General features: G+C 33.9%; 3 protein-coding genes across 3 annotated transcripts; 1 reads left to right on the forward strand and 2 right to left on the reverse strand.

Annotated features, from left to right (window-relative positions):
* Positions 1-315: 315 nt before the first annotated feature.
* Positions 316-2,046, reverse strand: LOC110630726 (probable WRKY transcription factor 27). The gene is made up of 3 exons (XM_021778278.2): positions 1,340-2,046; positions 1,155-1,262; positions 316-1,050 (listed from the first exon to the last, which is right to left on the reverse strand). Exons 1-3 carry the CDS (start codon positions 2,044-2,046, stop codon positions 489-491), a joined length of 1,377 nt encoding a protein of 458 aa, XP_021633970.1. The 3' UTR covers positions 316-488.
* Positions 2,047-7,756: 5,710 nt separating this feature from the next.
* Positions 7,757-14,429, forward strand: LOC110599900 (dnaJ protein ERDJ2A). Its single transcript, XM_021736513.2, has 11 exons — positions 7,757-7,913; positions 8,492-8,690; positions 8,815-8,910; positions 9,102-9,222; positions 9,343-9,449; positions 9,576-9,793; positions 12,033-12,210; positions 12,312-12,431; positions 12,728-12,814; positions 12,994-13,101; positions 13,444-14,429. The coding sequence occupies exons 2-11, from the start codon at positions 8,505-8,507 to the stop codon at positions 14,272-14,274; spliced, it is 2,052 nt and encodes a 683-aa protein (XP_021592205.1). The 5' UTR covers positions 7,757-7,913; positions 8,492-8,504; the 3' UTR covers positions 14,275-14,429.
* A 191-nt stretch (positions 14,430-14,620) lies between these two features.
* On the reverse strand, positions 14,621-17,297 carry LOC110599903 (pentatricopeptide repeat-containing protein At4g21190). The gene is made up of 6 exons (XM_021736517.2): positions 17,134-17,297; positions 16,855-16,939; positions 16,616-16,714; positions 16,257-16,400; positions 15,956-16,168; positions 14,621-15,168 (listed from the first exon to the last, which is right to left on the reverse strand). Exons 2-6 carry the CDS (start codon positions 16,936-16,938, stop codon positions 14,860-14,862), a joined length of 849 nt encoding a protein of 282 aa, XP_021592209.1. The 5' UTR covers position 16,939; positions 17,134-17,297; the 3' UTR covers positions 14,621-14,859.
* Positions 17,298-17,379: the final 82 nt, after the last annotated feature.

A 17,379-nucleotide genomic window follows, 5' to 3' on the forward strand; every position in this document is an offset into this window, starting at 1 on the left:
TTTACTATCTCAATATATTAGATGACATTTTTTATGAATAAATTCGTGATTTTTTTAAAATTACAAATAAAGAGTTCAATGAAGCGATTATTAATTATAAGCATTTTTGTACCATATGAGATGTAATTTATTGATGCTAAAATTGTTTCTGAAATCTCATATTTATATTAAAGCCTTCAATTATAAGCATTTTCATATAACATAACCCAAAGATAAACATACAAAGAAAAGAGGGTAAAGAAAAAGTTGAAGGACAAAAAGTTTAGAGAGGGAAAGGATTGTTTCTATCACTTTGTACATGATCTATAGTTTCTATCCCTGTCCGTTGTCTTTGTCTGCAAGAACACTTCTTTTCAGATTAAACGGAAAAAAAGAAAAAAAAGAAGAGCGAAAAACATAAACATAAGCACCTCCTAACTTCCCTAAAGGATAGGATAGAACAGTAACATTTTCCTTAACCAAACAGCGCCTTCTCAGAGATTTGTCAGTCAGAAGTCAGAACCACCGGAGCAAAAGGAGAAGATGTCTGGATTATGACCTAAGCCTCCATAATCACTGCTACCAAAATCAAAAACACTTTCCTCAACAGTTCTCAAATCTTGCAAATCCTTAAAAATGTCTTCATTTTTTGTCATACTAGGAACAAGAGCATCGTACTCGTCCTCATAATAGTGACCGCGACCATCACCATCACCATCACCTTGGCCTTCGCTTTCAATTCCATTACCCTCCAAATCAGCTCCATTCATATTTGCAGCCTGTGTCGCGTCGATGTTCTCATTTGTGTTCTCTTGCTCCATGGCAGCTGGCGGAGGGGTTGTTGGAGAGAGACTCGTAGCCGAAGGCGTAGTACTTGACTCCTTGGATCCTTCGTTGGCAGGATTTTGTTTGGCCAGGAATTTGTTTCTGATGAGTGAGCCTCTCTGTGAGGAACGAGGGTGGGTGTGGTCGCCGCTGTAGGTCACTATGAACATGTTTTGATCTGTATTACTCCTCTCTACTTGCTTTCTCGCTGCACACCCTTTGGAGCTGCTGCATCTATAGTAGTTCCTGTAGAACCCAAAATTGACATCCGATTCTTAGAATTTACAAATAAACCTAAAATTAAAATCTTTCTGCAAGAAGGCAAACTGAAAAACCTAAGAAGCCGAAACCTTGGATACGGTGAGCCTTTGATGGGTTTCTGTCCATACTTGCGCCAACCCCACGCATCGTTGCATATATTCTCTGCTGTTATCACTTCCCTCTTCAAATAGCTCTTTCTGTAGATCAATAAAATTGAACAGACATTTCGATAAATCTTTCCATGAACAAGAGAAACTAAAATTAACCCGCTTACTTCTTCCTTGATGTCGATGCAGATGATTGAGTGGTTCGTGAAGGAGGGACAGGAACACTGGTCGCAGGCCTTGGATGACGTCGCTGGTGCAATAGTTGCTGTTGATATCGTGCATGTTGAAATTGTTGCTGGCCAGGGTTGAAGGGGAAGCTAAATTGTAAATTGGGGAAGGGTGGGGTTGGGGACAGGTACGGGGGTGGAGGCAGGAGTGGGGGTGGGGGTGAGGGTGAGGATAGTGCTGGTGCTGGTTCTGGTGCTGGTAGCAATGTTGGTGGTGGTAGTAGGGGTTGGGATAATGCTGGTGGTGCAAGTGCTGGTATCAATGGTGGTGGTGGTAGTGGGGGTGGGGGTAGGGCTAGTGGTTCTGGTAGCAATGGTTGGGGTGATGGTGGTTGATGATGATACAGTTGGAGCTGATTTTGGCCACTAAATTCTCCAAAATAAGAAATGGAAGAGTTAGGAAGATTACCATGAACACCGGTTGTATGCAGAAAGGGATTGTAAGAATCTGGCAATCCTTGCCATCCATTACATACAGGCTGTTCAGTATTAGGAAAAGAGAAAGAGGTATCTTTATCATCGAAAATCAAAGAGGCCAGACAATCCAGGTAGTTGGCACTTTGACTAGGGGGGTAGGCGGCAGTGTTGGTAGCAGGGCTATGGCTAGTGAGACTCCTGATTACGGCATGCGGATCCCACTCAGCCATTGAGACGGCAATCTACCTAGAAGTTATAACCAAACCATCTATTTCTCGCACTCAAAAGAGAGTGAATTCAATGGACTGCGCTGACCTTGGGTTCGGGTGGGACTAAAAAATTAGAAAGCTAAGAAGATTGCATAAAGAAAGGGCATAAAGAAGACAGAAGACAGAGAGGAAATGATGGTGGAGCAATGTTTAATCGTAATTGTTTAATTATTTATAGAGAAGGACATGGGCAGCAGAGTGGTTTTCGAAAAACAAAAGGTGGTTTTTCTTTTCAGAGTGAGACACACCGGAGAACTACCTCAGTCTTTTTCTTGACTTGATATGAATGTCAAAAGTGGGCCCTTGCGAGTGTAAGGAAGGAGGGGAGGGTTCGTATGCGTACGTGCCTCACTGTGCTCTTCAGCAAACTCCACGATTGAATTGATATTGTGTATTGGCTTTGATTGAAATATGAATTCCCACGCGCTCTCCACTCCACCTGAGTGTGATATCTCAGTCTTTCTTGCATTTGGGTTATGTAGTGTTGGCATGTCTTACAATTGGCTAATGTTTGATTTGAAAATGATTCCCTTACTACCTGAGTGGGCCTATTACCATTTACTGCCTATCACCTACCACTTATCACTTACCCGTTTTTAGTTGGAATCAAGTAGAAAGCTTAAGTATAATTAAATGTGATCTTAGCCCCACTCTATCCTTAGGATGGAGCATAACGTAGATTCAATTGAAGCGACTAGATATTTAAATATGTGAAAGTATGGGATTTTTTCGTAATATTATCTATTAGGTATGAAAGTTAAAAATAAGTCAATTTGTATGTAATATTTTATTTTAGTCAATTTAGTAGTCGGGTATTTAAAGATATTACGAACAAAATTTAAGTGAAAAAATTGTGACTCAAATTTTAATATAGTAAAATTATTTATATTTTTTTAGAATTGATATTATTGTATTGTCGGATTTTCTATTGTCAGTTTGATCAATCCATATTTTAGGATGTTTTTCCAAGATTGAAACTATGTTTATTCATTTGCTAAGTTTTTAGTGTTTTTTTTATCTCTAGCAGTAGAATTTGAGATGATGAATTTTTAGTAAAATCTTTTGTCAATTTGTTTAGATTTTTTTATCATTTTATTTATAAAAATAATAACTTTTTATTATGTTTTATAATTATGAAGATTATAAATTATGATAGATAGCCAGAATGACATATATAAGATATAATAGCACAATTTTCATTATATATTGAGCCTTATATAATTTAGGATTTTTAATATATTAGATTTATATATCTTACCTGTTGTATCTAGATTTAGATGTTGTGATTGAAATGTTTGTTCTAATCTTTAATTTTGAATACATATCTTGTTATGTATCATTTTTAATGACAATTATATCTATATTAACAAAAGGAAAATGTTTTCCGTCGTCAACTGGTAGGTAATACAAAGCACGCCTCTTAACAAATGAATCACTAAAAATATAAGACACTATAAAAAAGAGCATTCATTGCACATGTATTTATTTCTATCACTAATTAAAGTACTAAATTTATTACAAAAGTGCATACTTCAGCTCTTTGAAATTCCTTATCACACAGGTGCAAGTCTCTATTTGCCAATTAATCGTTATTAAATTTAAACATATACCATTTAACTTAGAATTGAATCAACATGCTAATATAATTCATATTATAGGAGATTTTATTCACATTTTCAAAAATAAAATTTTTTATGATATAATCATTCTATATATAATAGTTTCAATATAATTATTTATCATAATAAATATTCAATCGGCACTTTTGACATTTCAAACAGTTTCACATTATCAAAGTTTTTTACCACGTAAAAGATGGGTTTGGTTTTGGCTTTACTGGTTTACCGATAATAATTATAAAGAAAAATTATTATTTGATTTTTATATTATTAAAAAAAATTTTAATTAATTTTTTAATTTTAAAATATATATCAAAATATTTTTAATATTTTAAAGTTTATTCATTAATTTTTTAATTTTAATATATTTTTAAAAATATAAATAATTAATTAATAAGTTTTTTTTATAATATATAATAAAATTTTCTAATTACGTTATTGCTACAAATATTTCATAAACCGAAAAAGATATTCTCCAACATGCAAAACTCGTAAAATGCACGCGTTGATATGGAGAGTGAACGGGTCTTTTCTTCTGTCATAAACTTGAGCTACTGCTTTTCAGCATAGCTTATGCTTCGGAGCGTGGGCGCGTGCAAAGTCTTAGGTAGAAAGTAGAATATCCTTTTGCTCTCCCCACCCGTGGCCTTTTTATTCTTTTAAAAAAAAAACATGAAAAATCCATTTTCTTCCTCTTAACATTAAATGCTGGATATGCAGTTTGGCACGCTGCACCCACAGGGCTCAGGGCTTCATGTGGTTGATCCGCGTGGTTTGCAGACGATACTGATCGTCGGATTAAATCAACATAAGCTGTATATGTGATCCGGTGAACATGCATGGGACACCTAAAAAGAACTGGTTACATGGGAAAAAATACATAAATTATATATACATATATGGAGCTCAAAAAATTCAATTTTGTTCATTTATTAAAATATTATTTTAATTACAACAATGATCATTTGAAATGCAATGATTTTTTATTTAAATATTACTTACTATTAATTTATTATTTTATACATAATTCTACAGCAAATTAATTCATCCTCAAGAGATTGGTTCACGACTCATACCAATGAAACTTACTAAATAAAATTTGAGCGCAATAGAGAAATTCAATTTAGTCAATAGGTTAAATTCATGAAATAGCAGATCTCGCATCTTCAGAATTATAGCAAGATAAATGTTTGAAATGAATTAAATAACATGACAATCGAGAAAATGATTGTACATCCATATGTATGGTCATGCACAATAATAGCATATGAATTAATTAAAAAAAAAATAGTCTATAATACTATAGTAAAATGACGATTAAATATTATAAAAGTAAAAAATAAAAAATAAAAAATAAAAAATTAGAGACCAAACTTACGCATTCAAATCTAATCCTATTTTGGATTTCAAATCATCTGTAGATATATTAAAATATTTTTATGCATGATATAGTTGTTAATAATATAAAATTTAAGTTATTTATTAATAAAAAAAAGTAATAAATAAAATATTTAATGTATTATTGTAAGATCTGTTAAAAACACAAAAGAAATAATAATAATAACTTTCTATTTTATATAGATTCATTAGGGCTATTAAATAAAATAATTCAGATGTTTATACAAAATTACATTTATATCATAAGCTTAAAAGGCATCTATTAAGATTGAATACTCTAAATTTTTTAATCATTAATCATTTTAAATAATAAAAACCATTTCAAATTTAATTATTATTATTTAAAATTTAATTAAATCCATTTAGTTTATATTTTTTAATCATTATTATAGGTAAAAATATATTTTTATTGTTAATTTTTATTTTAATACTTAGTATTCTATAAAATCTTTAAATTTTATATTTTCAAAATAAAATAAATAAAATTATTTAATTGAAACTCGACTTTGACTTGATACCTGTGCTGACAAAACATTGCACGTGTCGCAAGTTTTCATTTTTCTGTTTGTCCTTTTTGTCTTTTACTGAAAACTTGTTAAATTCATTCAAATGGTTAGCAAGACTAAATTTGCAATCGGGTTTCATCATTTCTTTTACTACGCTTGGCATCAGTTGCAGAAGTCTCCTTGTTTCCAACCTCTTTATCACGCCGGAGATTTGCCGTTACTGGCGTATCATGTCATGTGCCAACCAGATAAATAACCGACCATGCTGCAATTACTATATTATTGATTAAATTTTATTTTTCATGAAAAAAAAAAATCCTTTGTCTCTCTCTCACATTCACACACACTCTTCTTTATTTGTCTCCTTTTGTTCATGAATTCCTTTTGCAATAAATTCTTCACTCAAACGGCCACACCAAAACGTCAATATTATAACTTGATTCAATTCAATAAATATATATTTAATTTCACAGTGCCAAGATCCTCTAAATCGGCCACAGAGCTTCTTTATTTATGCATGTTTTTCATATTTGCATGTTTAAATCATTCTGTTGTTCGCAATGCCAACAAGATAAACTTCCTTGTGCTTCATTTTTTTTTATATATATAATTGGTTGTTACTGAAATTCAAATTGATATGAATTGATTTTTAATAACTGCATAAAATCAAATTCTTAATTTATTCAAACCAAATATATTATTGAGGTTCAAAAACAATTCAATTAAATTTCATAAAACTTTAATTTTATTATTATAACTCTTGCACAGGAGAATGGGTTTCTTACAACGGTTAGTGAAAGCGTGAACCTCTCATTGAAAAGTTAAAGCATGTATATGCTCGAGTGGATGAGGTCCAGTCCCTGAAAGGTGGCACATGATGAAAATCTGGCCCACCACTCTAGCCATTTGAATTGAGCCCCGCTAATGGATTTAGAGGGTGCTTGTGCAATTTACGAAACCACGTAGGCCATTTAGCAAATCTAGCCTTTGTATGTCTTTATAATGATTTAGTCAATATAGCACCATCATTTCCTGAAAAAAAATATATAATTTTTATTTTTTTCTAAATTTAAAATGATATTTTATTGTTTTAAACAAAACAATTAAATTAATTTTTTACAAAAAATTTTCATTCTTAATAGCAAGTAAATATTGATTCATTGTTCTTCATTTTTCTTGACTACATATAAACTATGGTGTAGAAGAAATAGTTGAGAGGGATTTGGATGGACGATGAATAAGTAAAGAGTGAATATAGGACTTCTACATAGTACTAGTATTATAATTAAATTAAATCCATATTCCATGAAGTTTAGTTTTTTCTTTTAAATGAATTTAATTTGAGCTTAAATTTTAATTTGTTCATATTAATTTTGTAATAAAGCATCAGTTTGTACTATATTTATTTAATTAAAATTATTAGCGTTAAATTTATTAATTTAAAAATCTCATTAATTAATTTAATTTTAAAAAATAAATTAAAATATTTATTAAAATTTTTAAAAATATATTAATTAGTTATAATAATTAAATATTTTATTATTTAATTATTATAATTTTAAAAAATATTAGTTAATCATTTAATTTTATAAAAGAATCATTAATTAAATATTTCATATTAATAATATTTTATTTTTTATAATATTTAACTATTAAAATTAATAAAAATATTAATTAATATATTTTTAAAATATTAAAAACATTATTATGTATTTTTTAAATTTAATAAATTAATTAATAAATTTGTATATAATACAGTGGAATCAAATTATTTATAAATTATTTTTTAAATGAGTCAAAATTCATTTTGAAAAGAGTCAAACTCAAAAAAAATAATTCACAAATTAAGCCGACGCAATTTTTTTAATTTGAGGGTTAAAAGCATATCACGTCGAGCGCTTAGTTTGCAGGAATCCCATTTTTGCGCTGTCACAGTCAACTCCTTCTTCACTGTGTACAATCCAACCTTGCTGCCATGTCACCACTAAAATTTAAGTACCAAGCTGTTACATATTCTTATATTTAGGGATTGCTTGTGTAATTTTCAACATGCACTTAAGGATAATAACGGAATGACTAATCTATCCTCATGATATTTATTATACTCAAGGATATAATTGTACAAACAGAAATAGAAAATCCCTGCCGCTCCAAAGTTCCTTTGGTCTTTGGATCTCAAACCCGAAAGCCAATAAATCTCCTCTCCTCAACGACTCTGCACTTTGCTCTTCCACTCAATATTGGCGCCATCCTTCGGACAAGCCTTACTCCTGCTAATCCCGATCTCGACTTCTCATCTTTAACGGTATCGGAATTTTCTTCATGCTGCTTATATGCTTGTGCATTAAGATTTTTCACGTTTTATGTTTTTTGATTGAGTCTTCAACAATCTAACTTCAGCTGGATTTCTTGTGTGGATTGCCGTTTTATTTATCTATTTTTCTTGTTGACTGGAATCAATATGATTTTATCGCTTGCAATGGGACTTCTTAAGGGGCTTTGGGCGATTGAATCCGTAGTACACTCTAATTTCTTTTTTTTTTAAGGTGGATTCTTAACTATTGGCCATATTTTACTCGTTTAATTTATCGATTCTAGATTAGGGTTGATTTGGATAGTAACACAAGGTCTCAAGCAATTTGGTTGGTCTGGTCTGGTAAGTGCGCGGGAATAACTGGCCTGAACTCTTTTTCTTTTTCTTTTTTTTTGAAAAAGAAGATATGTATATGAAATAAATTCATACCATATTACACTTCAATTTGGTACTGTTGCGTTTTAGTTGTTGATTTTCGTGGGTACTTTTTTTTCTTTGTTTGTTCTCTGTGTAAGTTATATTTCTATACATAGGATTTCTAATTGGACGTGTGCATGTAAATCTTCTAGGTAGGATATCAACATGGCTGCCTCGGAAGAAAATAGTGCTTTATTCCCAATTTTCATTTTGACAATAATGGCATTACCTCTAGTGCCTTACACTATCATGAAGTTATGCCGTGCTGCCTCAAAAAAAAGTAAGAGCATCAACTGCCGGTGCTCTGAATGCTTCCGATCTGGGAAGTTTCGCAAATCAATATTTAAGCGAGTGAGCTTTTCTATGCACCCTCTATCTAATATTATGCCACAATGAGTTACATTACTTTTTTGGGTTATTTTGGTTTCTCTGCCACGTTATTAATTTTTTCTTTTGTCTATTTCAATTTTGGCAGATTTCAAACTTCTCCACATGCAGTAACTTGACATTGATTCTTCTCTGGATCATCATGATATTCCTGGTTTATTACATAAAGACTATGAGTCGTGAGGTAAATATTATGAACTTCCAGATATTGTTCATATCAGTACTCAACTGCCATGCTTTTTCTGTGATCACATGGCCATCATGCTTATATCATAGTTATTTCAGCTTATATGATACTCTTTTCTAGCTAATTGGGACTTTTATGTTATTTTTTACTAATGAATAATTTGTTTTTTTGTTGGTTCTCTTAATCAGATTCAAGTTTTTGATCCTTATGCAATACTTGAATTGGAACATGGAGCTTTGGAGTCGGAAATAAAAAAGCGTTACAGGAGACTCTCTATTCTATACCATCCTGATAAAAATCCAGATCCAGGTTGAAGGTGTCTAATAATTTTTTTTGTTTATTTGTATTTTCATGTTTGAATCTGAACCGGCAAGAAAGAGGTGTTAAATGACTTTGCTTACTAACACTTGCTGATTTTTATTTTTCTAGAGGCCCACAAATATTTTGTGGAGTCAATAACAAAGGCTTATCAGGCTCTAACGGATCCAATATCCCGTGAGAATTATGAAAAATATGGCCATCCAGATGGTAGACAGGTGATGTGCCATTTCTTCTAGGAGAGCAAGTAGAAATTTGCTTGTAATGAACTTTTCCTTCAATTTATCATCTGCAACTTAATCCCTTTGTTTTTGGAAACTGAAGTGTACAGTGAAATTTTGCAGGGGTTTCAAATGGGCATAGCACTTCCTCAGTTTTTGCTAGACATAGATGGGGCATCTGGTGGAATACTTCTACTTTGGATAGTCGGGGTTTGCATTCTATTGCCGTTGGTGGTTGCTGTGATATATCTTTCAAGATCATCAAAGTATACAGGAAATTATGTCATGCATCAAACTCTGACTGCATACTATTACTTAATGAAACCTTCTTTGGCCCCAAGGTGATTATTTTTATTGTCAATATCTGGTAATTTCTTATTTTGTTCATAAAATAATATCATATCATAAATATATAAGTTGCAGAGCTTATGTAGATAGATTCATCCTCAAACATCAATGGATACACCGTCCTGTCATCCCTGCCGCTTAAAATTTCGTTATCTAGATTAGAAGAGCATATAGTGCTGTTCATCTTAGTGCTCGGAGTTGGTCACACCCAATCCCAAAACTGTAGAGACGGATATGACCCGGAAAACTGACAGAACTTCCCCTTATATCTATACATATAAAACATATAACCTGCTATAATGCCAATTTATAAAACATATAGGAGAGAAAACTGCTAGCTGGACTAGTCAATTTATAATATATTTACAACAACACAATACATTCTTCATTGGGCTGTACAATCTATACATGATCTAACAAAATTACAAAAAGAAATAACAAAAGACCTAGGATTGGTCTGACCTCCTCTAGACTCTGAGTGGATGATATGGAAGGAAGGACAAATTAGGAGATGGGGACTGCTGAGCGGATCACCAAAAAGGAACTGAAATATTAAAAGAAATAAGGGTGAGTACAATATACTCAGTGAGCGGATAAATAAATAACAAAGGGGAAAAGATAAGTTTAGGTACTCAATAGTACCAAATATTTAGCTAAAATAAGTCAGCTGAATAAATACAATTTAATTCCATCAATATAAAATAAATTGTGAAAAATAGAATCCGCATACACTCATAATATGTTCCTGCAGATAATGCTGGCATCTCAGGTATAATAAAATAATAACAGCTTGAGAGCAATGTTGGCATTTTAGGCTCTATAATGACAAATTTGGCCCAAGAGCTAATGAAATGCTGGTCATATACATGTGCAGAGCTACCCCAAAGGGTGACCACCTGACATACGCCCCAAAGGCTATCTGTATATCAAGCGCTGTCCCAAAGACAGTATAAATATATATCATACTGAAAATAAATCACCTGTCATCAAGGTGTTATCTGTTCGGTGTATATACAGAGTGTAATCGGCTATTTATTCAGCTGTGTTTTGAATTCAATTTTCATTTATTAAAAAAAAAAATAAATTAACTTTATCCTTTCCCATTTTAAATAAACAAAGTAACTATACACATATACATATATTTAAGAAAAATATCAATGTTATATATTTATCCACTCACCAGAATACTTGGGACAAAAGACCTAGGTCGCAGGAGGACTCCTATTATCTATCCTGGAAGCTGGATCCTCTCCTAGAATTAATCAAATAATAAAAAAATACTTTAGGACAATAATATAAAATGTAAAATACGAAATTTTAAATATATTTTTATATATATTTTTAAGAAAATTTCAGCAGTATTTCGGCATAGTTAGTCCTCCCAAAAATACCCAAACTCAACAAAAATACTCAATAAGCTGTAAAAATCATCATCCCAAAAAGAAATATTAAAACTCATTAATTGGTTCTAACTAAAACATATACCCTTTTTATTCTCAAATCACCAAAATCACTATTAAAAGGTAGAGAAAATAAATTATATCGTAAAAATTGAATAAAAGGGACAAAACTCACCTACCCAATTTTGGAGCCTCTAGAAGAACTTATGGAATTTCTGAGCAGGATATAGGTTTAATCAGGATCTAGCTGAAGGATCTTAGAAGTTTATGTGTTGGTTGGGTTGAGACGGAAGAGATTTGGATTTAAAGAAAAGGAAATTTTTTTTTTTTTAAATTAACAGAGCAAGCTCTGTTTCTGTAGGAGGAAGATGGTGGCTGCGGTTTCGGGATCCTTCCCGAAACCAAAGCTTTTAAAAGCTTTTAATTGTTTTTTTCTTTTTTTTTTTTTTAAAGGCCTGGGCCTTATAATTCTCTCCTCCTAAGAGAAATTTCGTCCTCGAAATTTACATACTTGGTGAAGGGAATAAATGTGGAAATTGAATTCGCATATTCTCTTTTTTTTTCCAGGTAGCTTCTTTAGCAGAATGGTTACTCCATCGAACTTTAACCAGGGGTTTAAAAGCTTTTAATTTTTTTTTTTTAAAGGCCTGGGCCTGGGCCTTATAGTCACAATCTTAAGGTTGCTCAATTGATTGCTTATCTTACAGAAGTTATATTGCTTTATTGTGGACACTAGAGTATGGGTTGCATCAGAGTTCATCAAAGTTGTTCACAATCTTGCGATTGTTCAATTGATGATTATGGTGCTAATTTATGTCCCTTGATTATACAGCAAGGTTATGGAAGTCTTCACTAAGGCTGCTGAATATACAGAAATTCCAGTTCGTAGGACTGATGATGAACCTCTTCAGAAGCTGTTTATGTCAGTTAGAAGTGAGTTGAATCTGGACCTCAAGAATATTAAGCAAGAACAGGCTAAGTTTTGGAAGCAGCATCCTGCTGTAGTTAAGGTGGCTTGTTTACCAATATGAGACGTGTAGAACTATCAAAATATCCTGTTTTAATCCTTATTGGGGTTCACATACTTACTTCTCTGATATTCTCTTTTCAGACAGAGTTGTTAATTCAGACTCAATTAACTCGTGAATCAGCAGCCTTATCACCAGGTTTGCTAGGTGATTTCAGACATGTACTTGAGCTTGCACCTCGCCTTCTTGAAGAATTAATGAAGGTATTTCAAAATCCTGAATTATATTCTTCGAGTATTCTTCTAGGATGAACCATTGCTGAGTAATGATCCTCTTGGTCCCTTGATAAGTTAATACATGCCAAAGCCCATCCATATGATTTTACTCCCATATTCTCTTCTTTACAGAAGATCAGAGAGGTCTTTAGAGGATTTTGGCACTGTGGAATTATGATCATACCATTGTGTTTTGGACCTTGCTTGTTTTGCTTTCATCCATCTATTTGCTCTTTGAGCCACTCACACTATAGTGTTAATAGTGCTTCACTTTCTGTATACAGATGGCAGTCATACCACGCCCTGGCCAGGGCCATGGATGGCTGCGTCCTGCAATTGGGGTGGTTGAGCTTTCTCAATGTATAATTCAGGTGCCAATTTAGAAATGCCTTTTTAGTAGTCGTTATGATGTTTTCCCTTATCAACTTTCCCAAACATTAGTTTTTGATGTCAAACATGTTTGTTTATATGGTTTTGTTATGCTTTCCTCTTCCTCTTAAAATCATTGGAATGCTGCAATTCATATTTCTGTTGATAAACTTTAATGCAGGCTGTTCCCCTGAGTGCAAGAAAAACTACAGGAGGTGCTGAAGGGATTGCACCCTTTCTGCAGCTGCCACATCTCAGTGAGTCTGCTGTCAAGAAGATGGCCCGCAAGGTAATTGATAAAATCTTGTGCTGGAGCATGTGATGCATGAATTTAGGTTTTCATGTGCCTCTTGCTAGTATTAGATGGGAAAGCTACTTTCTCTCTCCTATTTTTTCTTGCTGTCCATGAAGGTCCTTGAAAAATTTTACTTGTTGAGAAGATCTTATGCTATGTCAATCTGTTGGTAAATGTCAGGTTTGAGTAGACCGAATTCTGAATTATCATTATCTTTTTAAAAGCAACTAGAGAGAATTCAGCATTTGAAGCATTTTGAACGTGAAAGTAATCTATTTGGGTATGCTTGTGGTCCTTCCAATGTTAGTATTAAAGAGTGTTTGTTCCTGAATGCAGAAGGTGAGAACTTTTCAGGATTTTGTTGATATGGCTTTGCAAGATCGTGCTGACCTACTAGAGCAAGTTGCTGGATTGTCCACATTTGAGGTACAAGATATTGAGATGGTGCTGGAAATGATGCCTTCTTTAACCATGGAAGTTAGATGTGAGACTGAAGGTGAAGAAGGTATACAAGAGGGTGACATTCTGACTGTTCAAGCTTGGGTAACACTCAGACGTGCTAATGGCCTGGTTCGGGCACTCCCCCACGCTCCCAGCTTCCCATTTCACAAGGAGGAGAACTTCTGGTTTCTACTTGCAGATCCTATCTCAAATAAGGTATGGTTTTCTCAGAAGGTAAACTTCATGGATGAAGCTGCAGCTGTAACTGCTGCTTCTAAGGCAATTGAGGAGAGTATGGAGGGGTCTGGAGCAAGTGTTAAGGAGACAAGTAAGGCAGTCAGAGAAGCAGTGGAGAAGGTACGAGATGGCTCCAGACTGGTGATGGGCAAGTTCCCAGCACCCGCTGAGGGGAACTACAACTTGACTTGTTACTGCTTGTGCGACTCTTGGATAGGTTGTGACAAAAAGATCAATATGAAGGTTAAAATTCTGAAACGAACTCGGGCGGGCACTCGGGGTGGTGCTGTCTCTGAAGAGGTGCCCACTGCGGAGGATGGGCTTGAAGACGAAGAGGAGAATGAAGAAGAGGAATACGATGACTATGAAAGCGAGTATAGTGAAGATGAGGAAGATGAAAAAGATACAAAAAAGACGGGCCCTGCTGCAAATGGCACTGTGCATAAAAGAGGCTCAAGCTCTGAAGGTTCAGGCTCAGACAAGGAATGAAATACTTAATTTGTTCATGGAAAAAAAAAAGCTTTTAATTTATTCAGTGGATGAACACCCATTTAAGTGATAGTAACTTTTCATATTTCGATGCCATTGACTGGACTCTTGACATCTATTTTCGTTCAAGATTTTTACCATGCTATTTTACTTTCCGTTTAATTACGTCAGCAAGATAGCAATTGTTTTCCCCACGGCTATTAACCTCAGCCTGGGCTTCGATTATCAAATTTCAGCTGAAAATTTTCCATGATTAAAGAATCATCACATAAATGGCTTTGAACTAGACCCTGGACAGAGATCATGACGAAGATACCAAGTGATATCAGACTTAGAAGCCATATCGGAAAGGAATGCAAGCTTACTTTGCTCAATAAATAGATCAACATCGAAAATAACATGTGAGCATTTCAAAATCAAAATTAAAGTATCATATACAGCTTATATTTCCAGCCTTCTCATAGAGGCAAATCCAATTCAATTTCTTGAGAACAAAGGATGGAACGGCATAGATCGTGTTCTCCGTAAATTAAACTGAACCCGGGAGGTGGTGGTGCGCAAGGATGATGACAAGCTTCTAACAGCTCAAGAACATGGAGCTTCAACATCAGCTTCATTAAAGTTTGTATCCACTTCTTCTGATTCATTCAAAACCCGGGATATTTCATTGTCCCTGTTTACATCTTCATTAGATGCATCAAATTCATCAACTTCTTTTGCTCGTATCCTAACACGCTTTCCTTTGATGTACTTATATTCCCATTTCGGTCTTGGATATTTCTTCTTTAATTTGTGGTATTTGTCCAGCATACCCAGCTTCTTGAATACGTTACCCATCATATTAACAATTGCAACATTTGGTCGGACACCGAGCTCCTCCATGTCAGCAAATATCTACAAGTGCAAACTACAAAGTTAGTTAACCAGAAACAGGACAGGTTGCAGCATGCAACTTGAACTAAAATCAGTTCAGTTCCATATGAAATTAATTTTATATAAAACCAAAGACCAAATAATTTGCATACAGCTAAAGTTGAAAATCCACACTGATAATTAAAAAAAATCATAAACAGGGAAACATATAACTAAAGAATAAAATGATATTTGAAAACACTGCTATCACAACTGTTTTCATAAGATTTGACACTGAATTCTCACATTTGACCAACTCAGACAGCAGCATTACGGATCAACAAAAGAATCCAACACATTGCTTCAACAACTAGATAATGCTTAGAATATATCTATTTTGAAACTGGGATGCCATTTTAATCATGCCATTAAGTTTAATCACAAAGTATATATGCTTCTATGCATCGAACTTAACCAGCTAAGGTATCAGGAGTAGGGAGAAGAAAATGAAATATAAAATTGGATCTTATATCAAAATGTTCAAAACCAAGTCAGCAGATCAAATCATCATAATTTGACATAGACCACCATTGTGATAAATGACACGAAATCATCATGATGTGTCTAATGTAGTATCTATCTTCCACATCTGAGCTCTAACAGAAAACTATAGCCACAGGCATTAAGCAAACATATATTATTGTTCATCTTCCATGGCATGACTGCAACAAACAGGCAGTTGCATTGCTGAAAAATTAACTAATGAAGCATAGGCTTGATTCACAGCCGAGAACAACAGAGAATAGAAAGAGATAACAGGTCACAATACCTCAAACATCTTCTCATGCATGTCCCTCTTGTAGTAAATAGCAATCATCTTATTAAAGAAAACGCGAGGCATGCTTTCTAAATTCTCAGAAAACAATTTCGTCCAAAGCTCTTCAGCTTCATCAAGCCTCCCATCCTCTGCTAAAGCATTGAGTAAGGTGAAGTATGTTCCCATTGTCCGTCCTTGGCCTTTGCTCAGCATCCACTTTATTACCTACAATGCCAATTTTCTTCTTAACCAATTCAATAATGCATAATTTGACATAGCCAAAAAAAGGGGGGGAAAAGGGTTTTCCTGTTACCTGAATTATCCTCTTCCATTCCTGCTCATTCTCAAGAGTCTTCAATGCTTTCTTAACAGCAATTAGAGGGAACTCCAATTCCCAAGCAACAAATGAATCAAGTGCCCCATACACTTCCTCCTTGACATTTGACAATCCCTTTATCTACATACCAAAAAGTCTGAAAAAAAATCATCTAAAAAATTCCAAAAGGTAACCCAATTCTGCTAGTTGATAGATTCACAAAAAATTTCTGCTATGAATATAAAGTGTAACCTTCAAATGTATAGGATTCCGTAATAGTTTATAAAGAAACAACGTGTGAAATACAGAACCTACGGCCGACCAAAAAAGAGATGCAAAATTGAAAGAAGCATTACGCAATCAACAAGCTTGGCTGATTTGGAGATTGTCCCAATTCTCGTTCTCGATTTCCATACCCGAGGATATCTTGGTCGTGGACCTTTTAAAGCACATACCTGAAAGTATCTAAATTTTATAAAAGGTACCAGGAAATCTTAAAGTAGAAACAAAACCAAGAAGTCATCTCACTGTTTCACTATCAGACGGAACTTCGTCATGCTAAATATATAAAAAAACCTCGGCTAGAGAATCTTACCACCACACTCCCAGTATTATTGGAAAATGTTGTCACTTCCAATCTACTTGATATGACTGGCAGAGGAGGTCTCAAACAAAGCATCCTGAAAGAGCATCAAAGAAAAACTTCATTAGCCCTCTAAAACAGCAGTTTCCTCGCCAAATCTCAACAAAGCCTTCTGCTTGACGCTTCAATATAAACCTAGTTAGCAAAAATGAGGATAAATTTCGCTCCTCCCGTCCATTAATAACCAAAACCAAATAACTTTCTTTGTACTAGAGAGAGAAAACGAATTACAGGCAAGAGGGAGAGACGCTTGATAGTCGAGAACTAAGACAGACACAGAGTGTGCGTTTCTATGGAAGCTTTTCCCCCCTTTTCTTCTCCTTTTCTTTCCCTCTTATTTTCTCGCCTTTCTTCCCTCACATCCAAAAGGAAAGATATTTCTCAAGGTTTGTGTTAAACGGTGTGTTCGATTTCAGGTGGAGGCCAAACTGATTTTAAGTCAAACGATGCGTTTCAATCCACCAATTAATCGAAACG

The sequence above is a fragment of the Manihot esculenta genome, chromosome 14 (genome assembly GCF_001659605.2).
Source record: "Manihot esculenta cultivar AM560-2 chromosome 14, M.esculenta_v8, whole genome shotgun sequence".
In the NCBI taxonomy this organism is placed as follows: Eukaryota; Viridiplantae; Streptophyta; class Magnoliopsida; order Malpighiales; family Euphorbiaceae; genus Manihot; species Manihot esculenta.

Coding starts and splice junctions, on each gene's coding strand:
- LOC110630726 (XM_021778278.2), bottom strand. CDS start 2,046: ATGGCTGAGTGGGATCCGCATGCCGTAATCAGGAGTCTCACTAGCCAT. Junction 1,263..1,339: donor GCATCGACATCAAGGAAGAA/GTAAGCGGGTTA, acceptor ATTGATCTACAG/AAAGAGCTATTTGAAGAGGG. Junction 1,051..1,154: donor AAAGGCTCACCGTATCCAAG/GTTTCGGCTTCT, acceptor TGGGTTCTACAG/GAACTACTATAGATGCAGCA.
- LOC110599900 (XM_021736513.2), top strand. CDS start 8,505: ATGGCTGCCTCGGAAGAAAATAGTGCTTTATTCCCAATTTTCATTTTG. Junction 8,911..9,101: donor TAAAGACTATGAGTCGTGAG/GTAAATATTATG, acceptor TCTCTTAATCAG/ATTCAAGTTTTTGATCCTTA. Junction 12,211..12,311: donor AGCATCCTGCTGTAGTTAAG/GTGGCTTGTTTA, acceptor TTCTCTTTTCAG/ACAGAGTTGTTAATTCAGAC.
- LOC110599903 (XM_021736517.2), bottom strand. CDS start 16,938: ATGCTTTGTTTGAGACCTCCTCTGCCAGTCATATCAAGTAGATTGGAA. Junction 16,715..16,854: donor ATAATACTGGGAGTGTGGTG/GTAAGATTCTCT, acceptor AGATACTTTCAG/GTATGTGCTTTAAAAGGTCC. Junction 16,401..16,615: donor CAGCCAAGCTTGTTGATTGC/GTAATGCTTCTT, acceptor TTTGGTATGTAG/ATAAAGGGATTGTCAAATGT.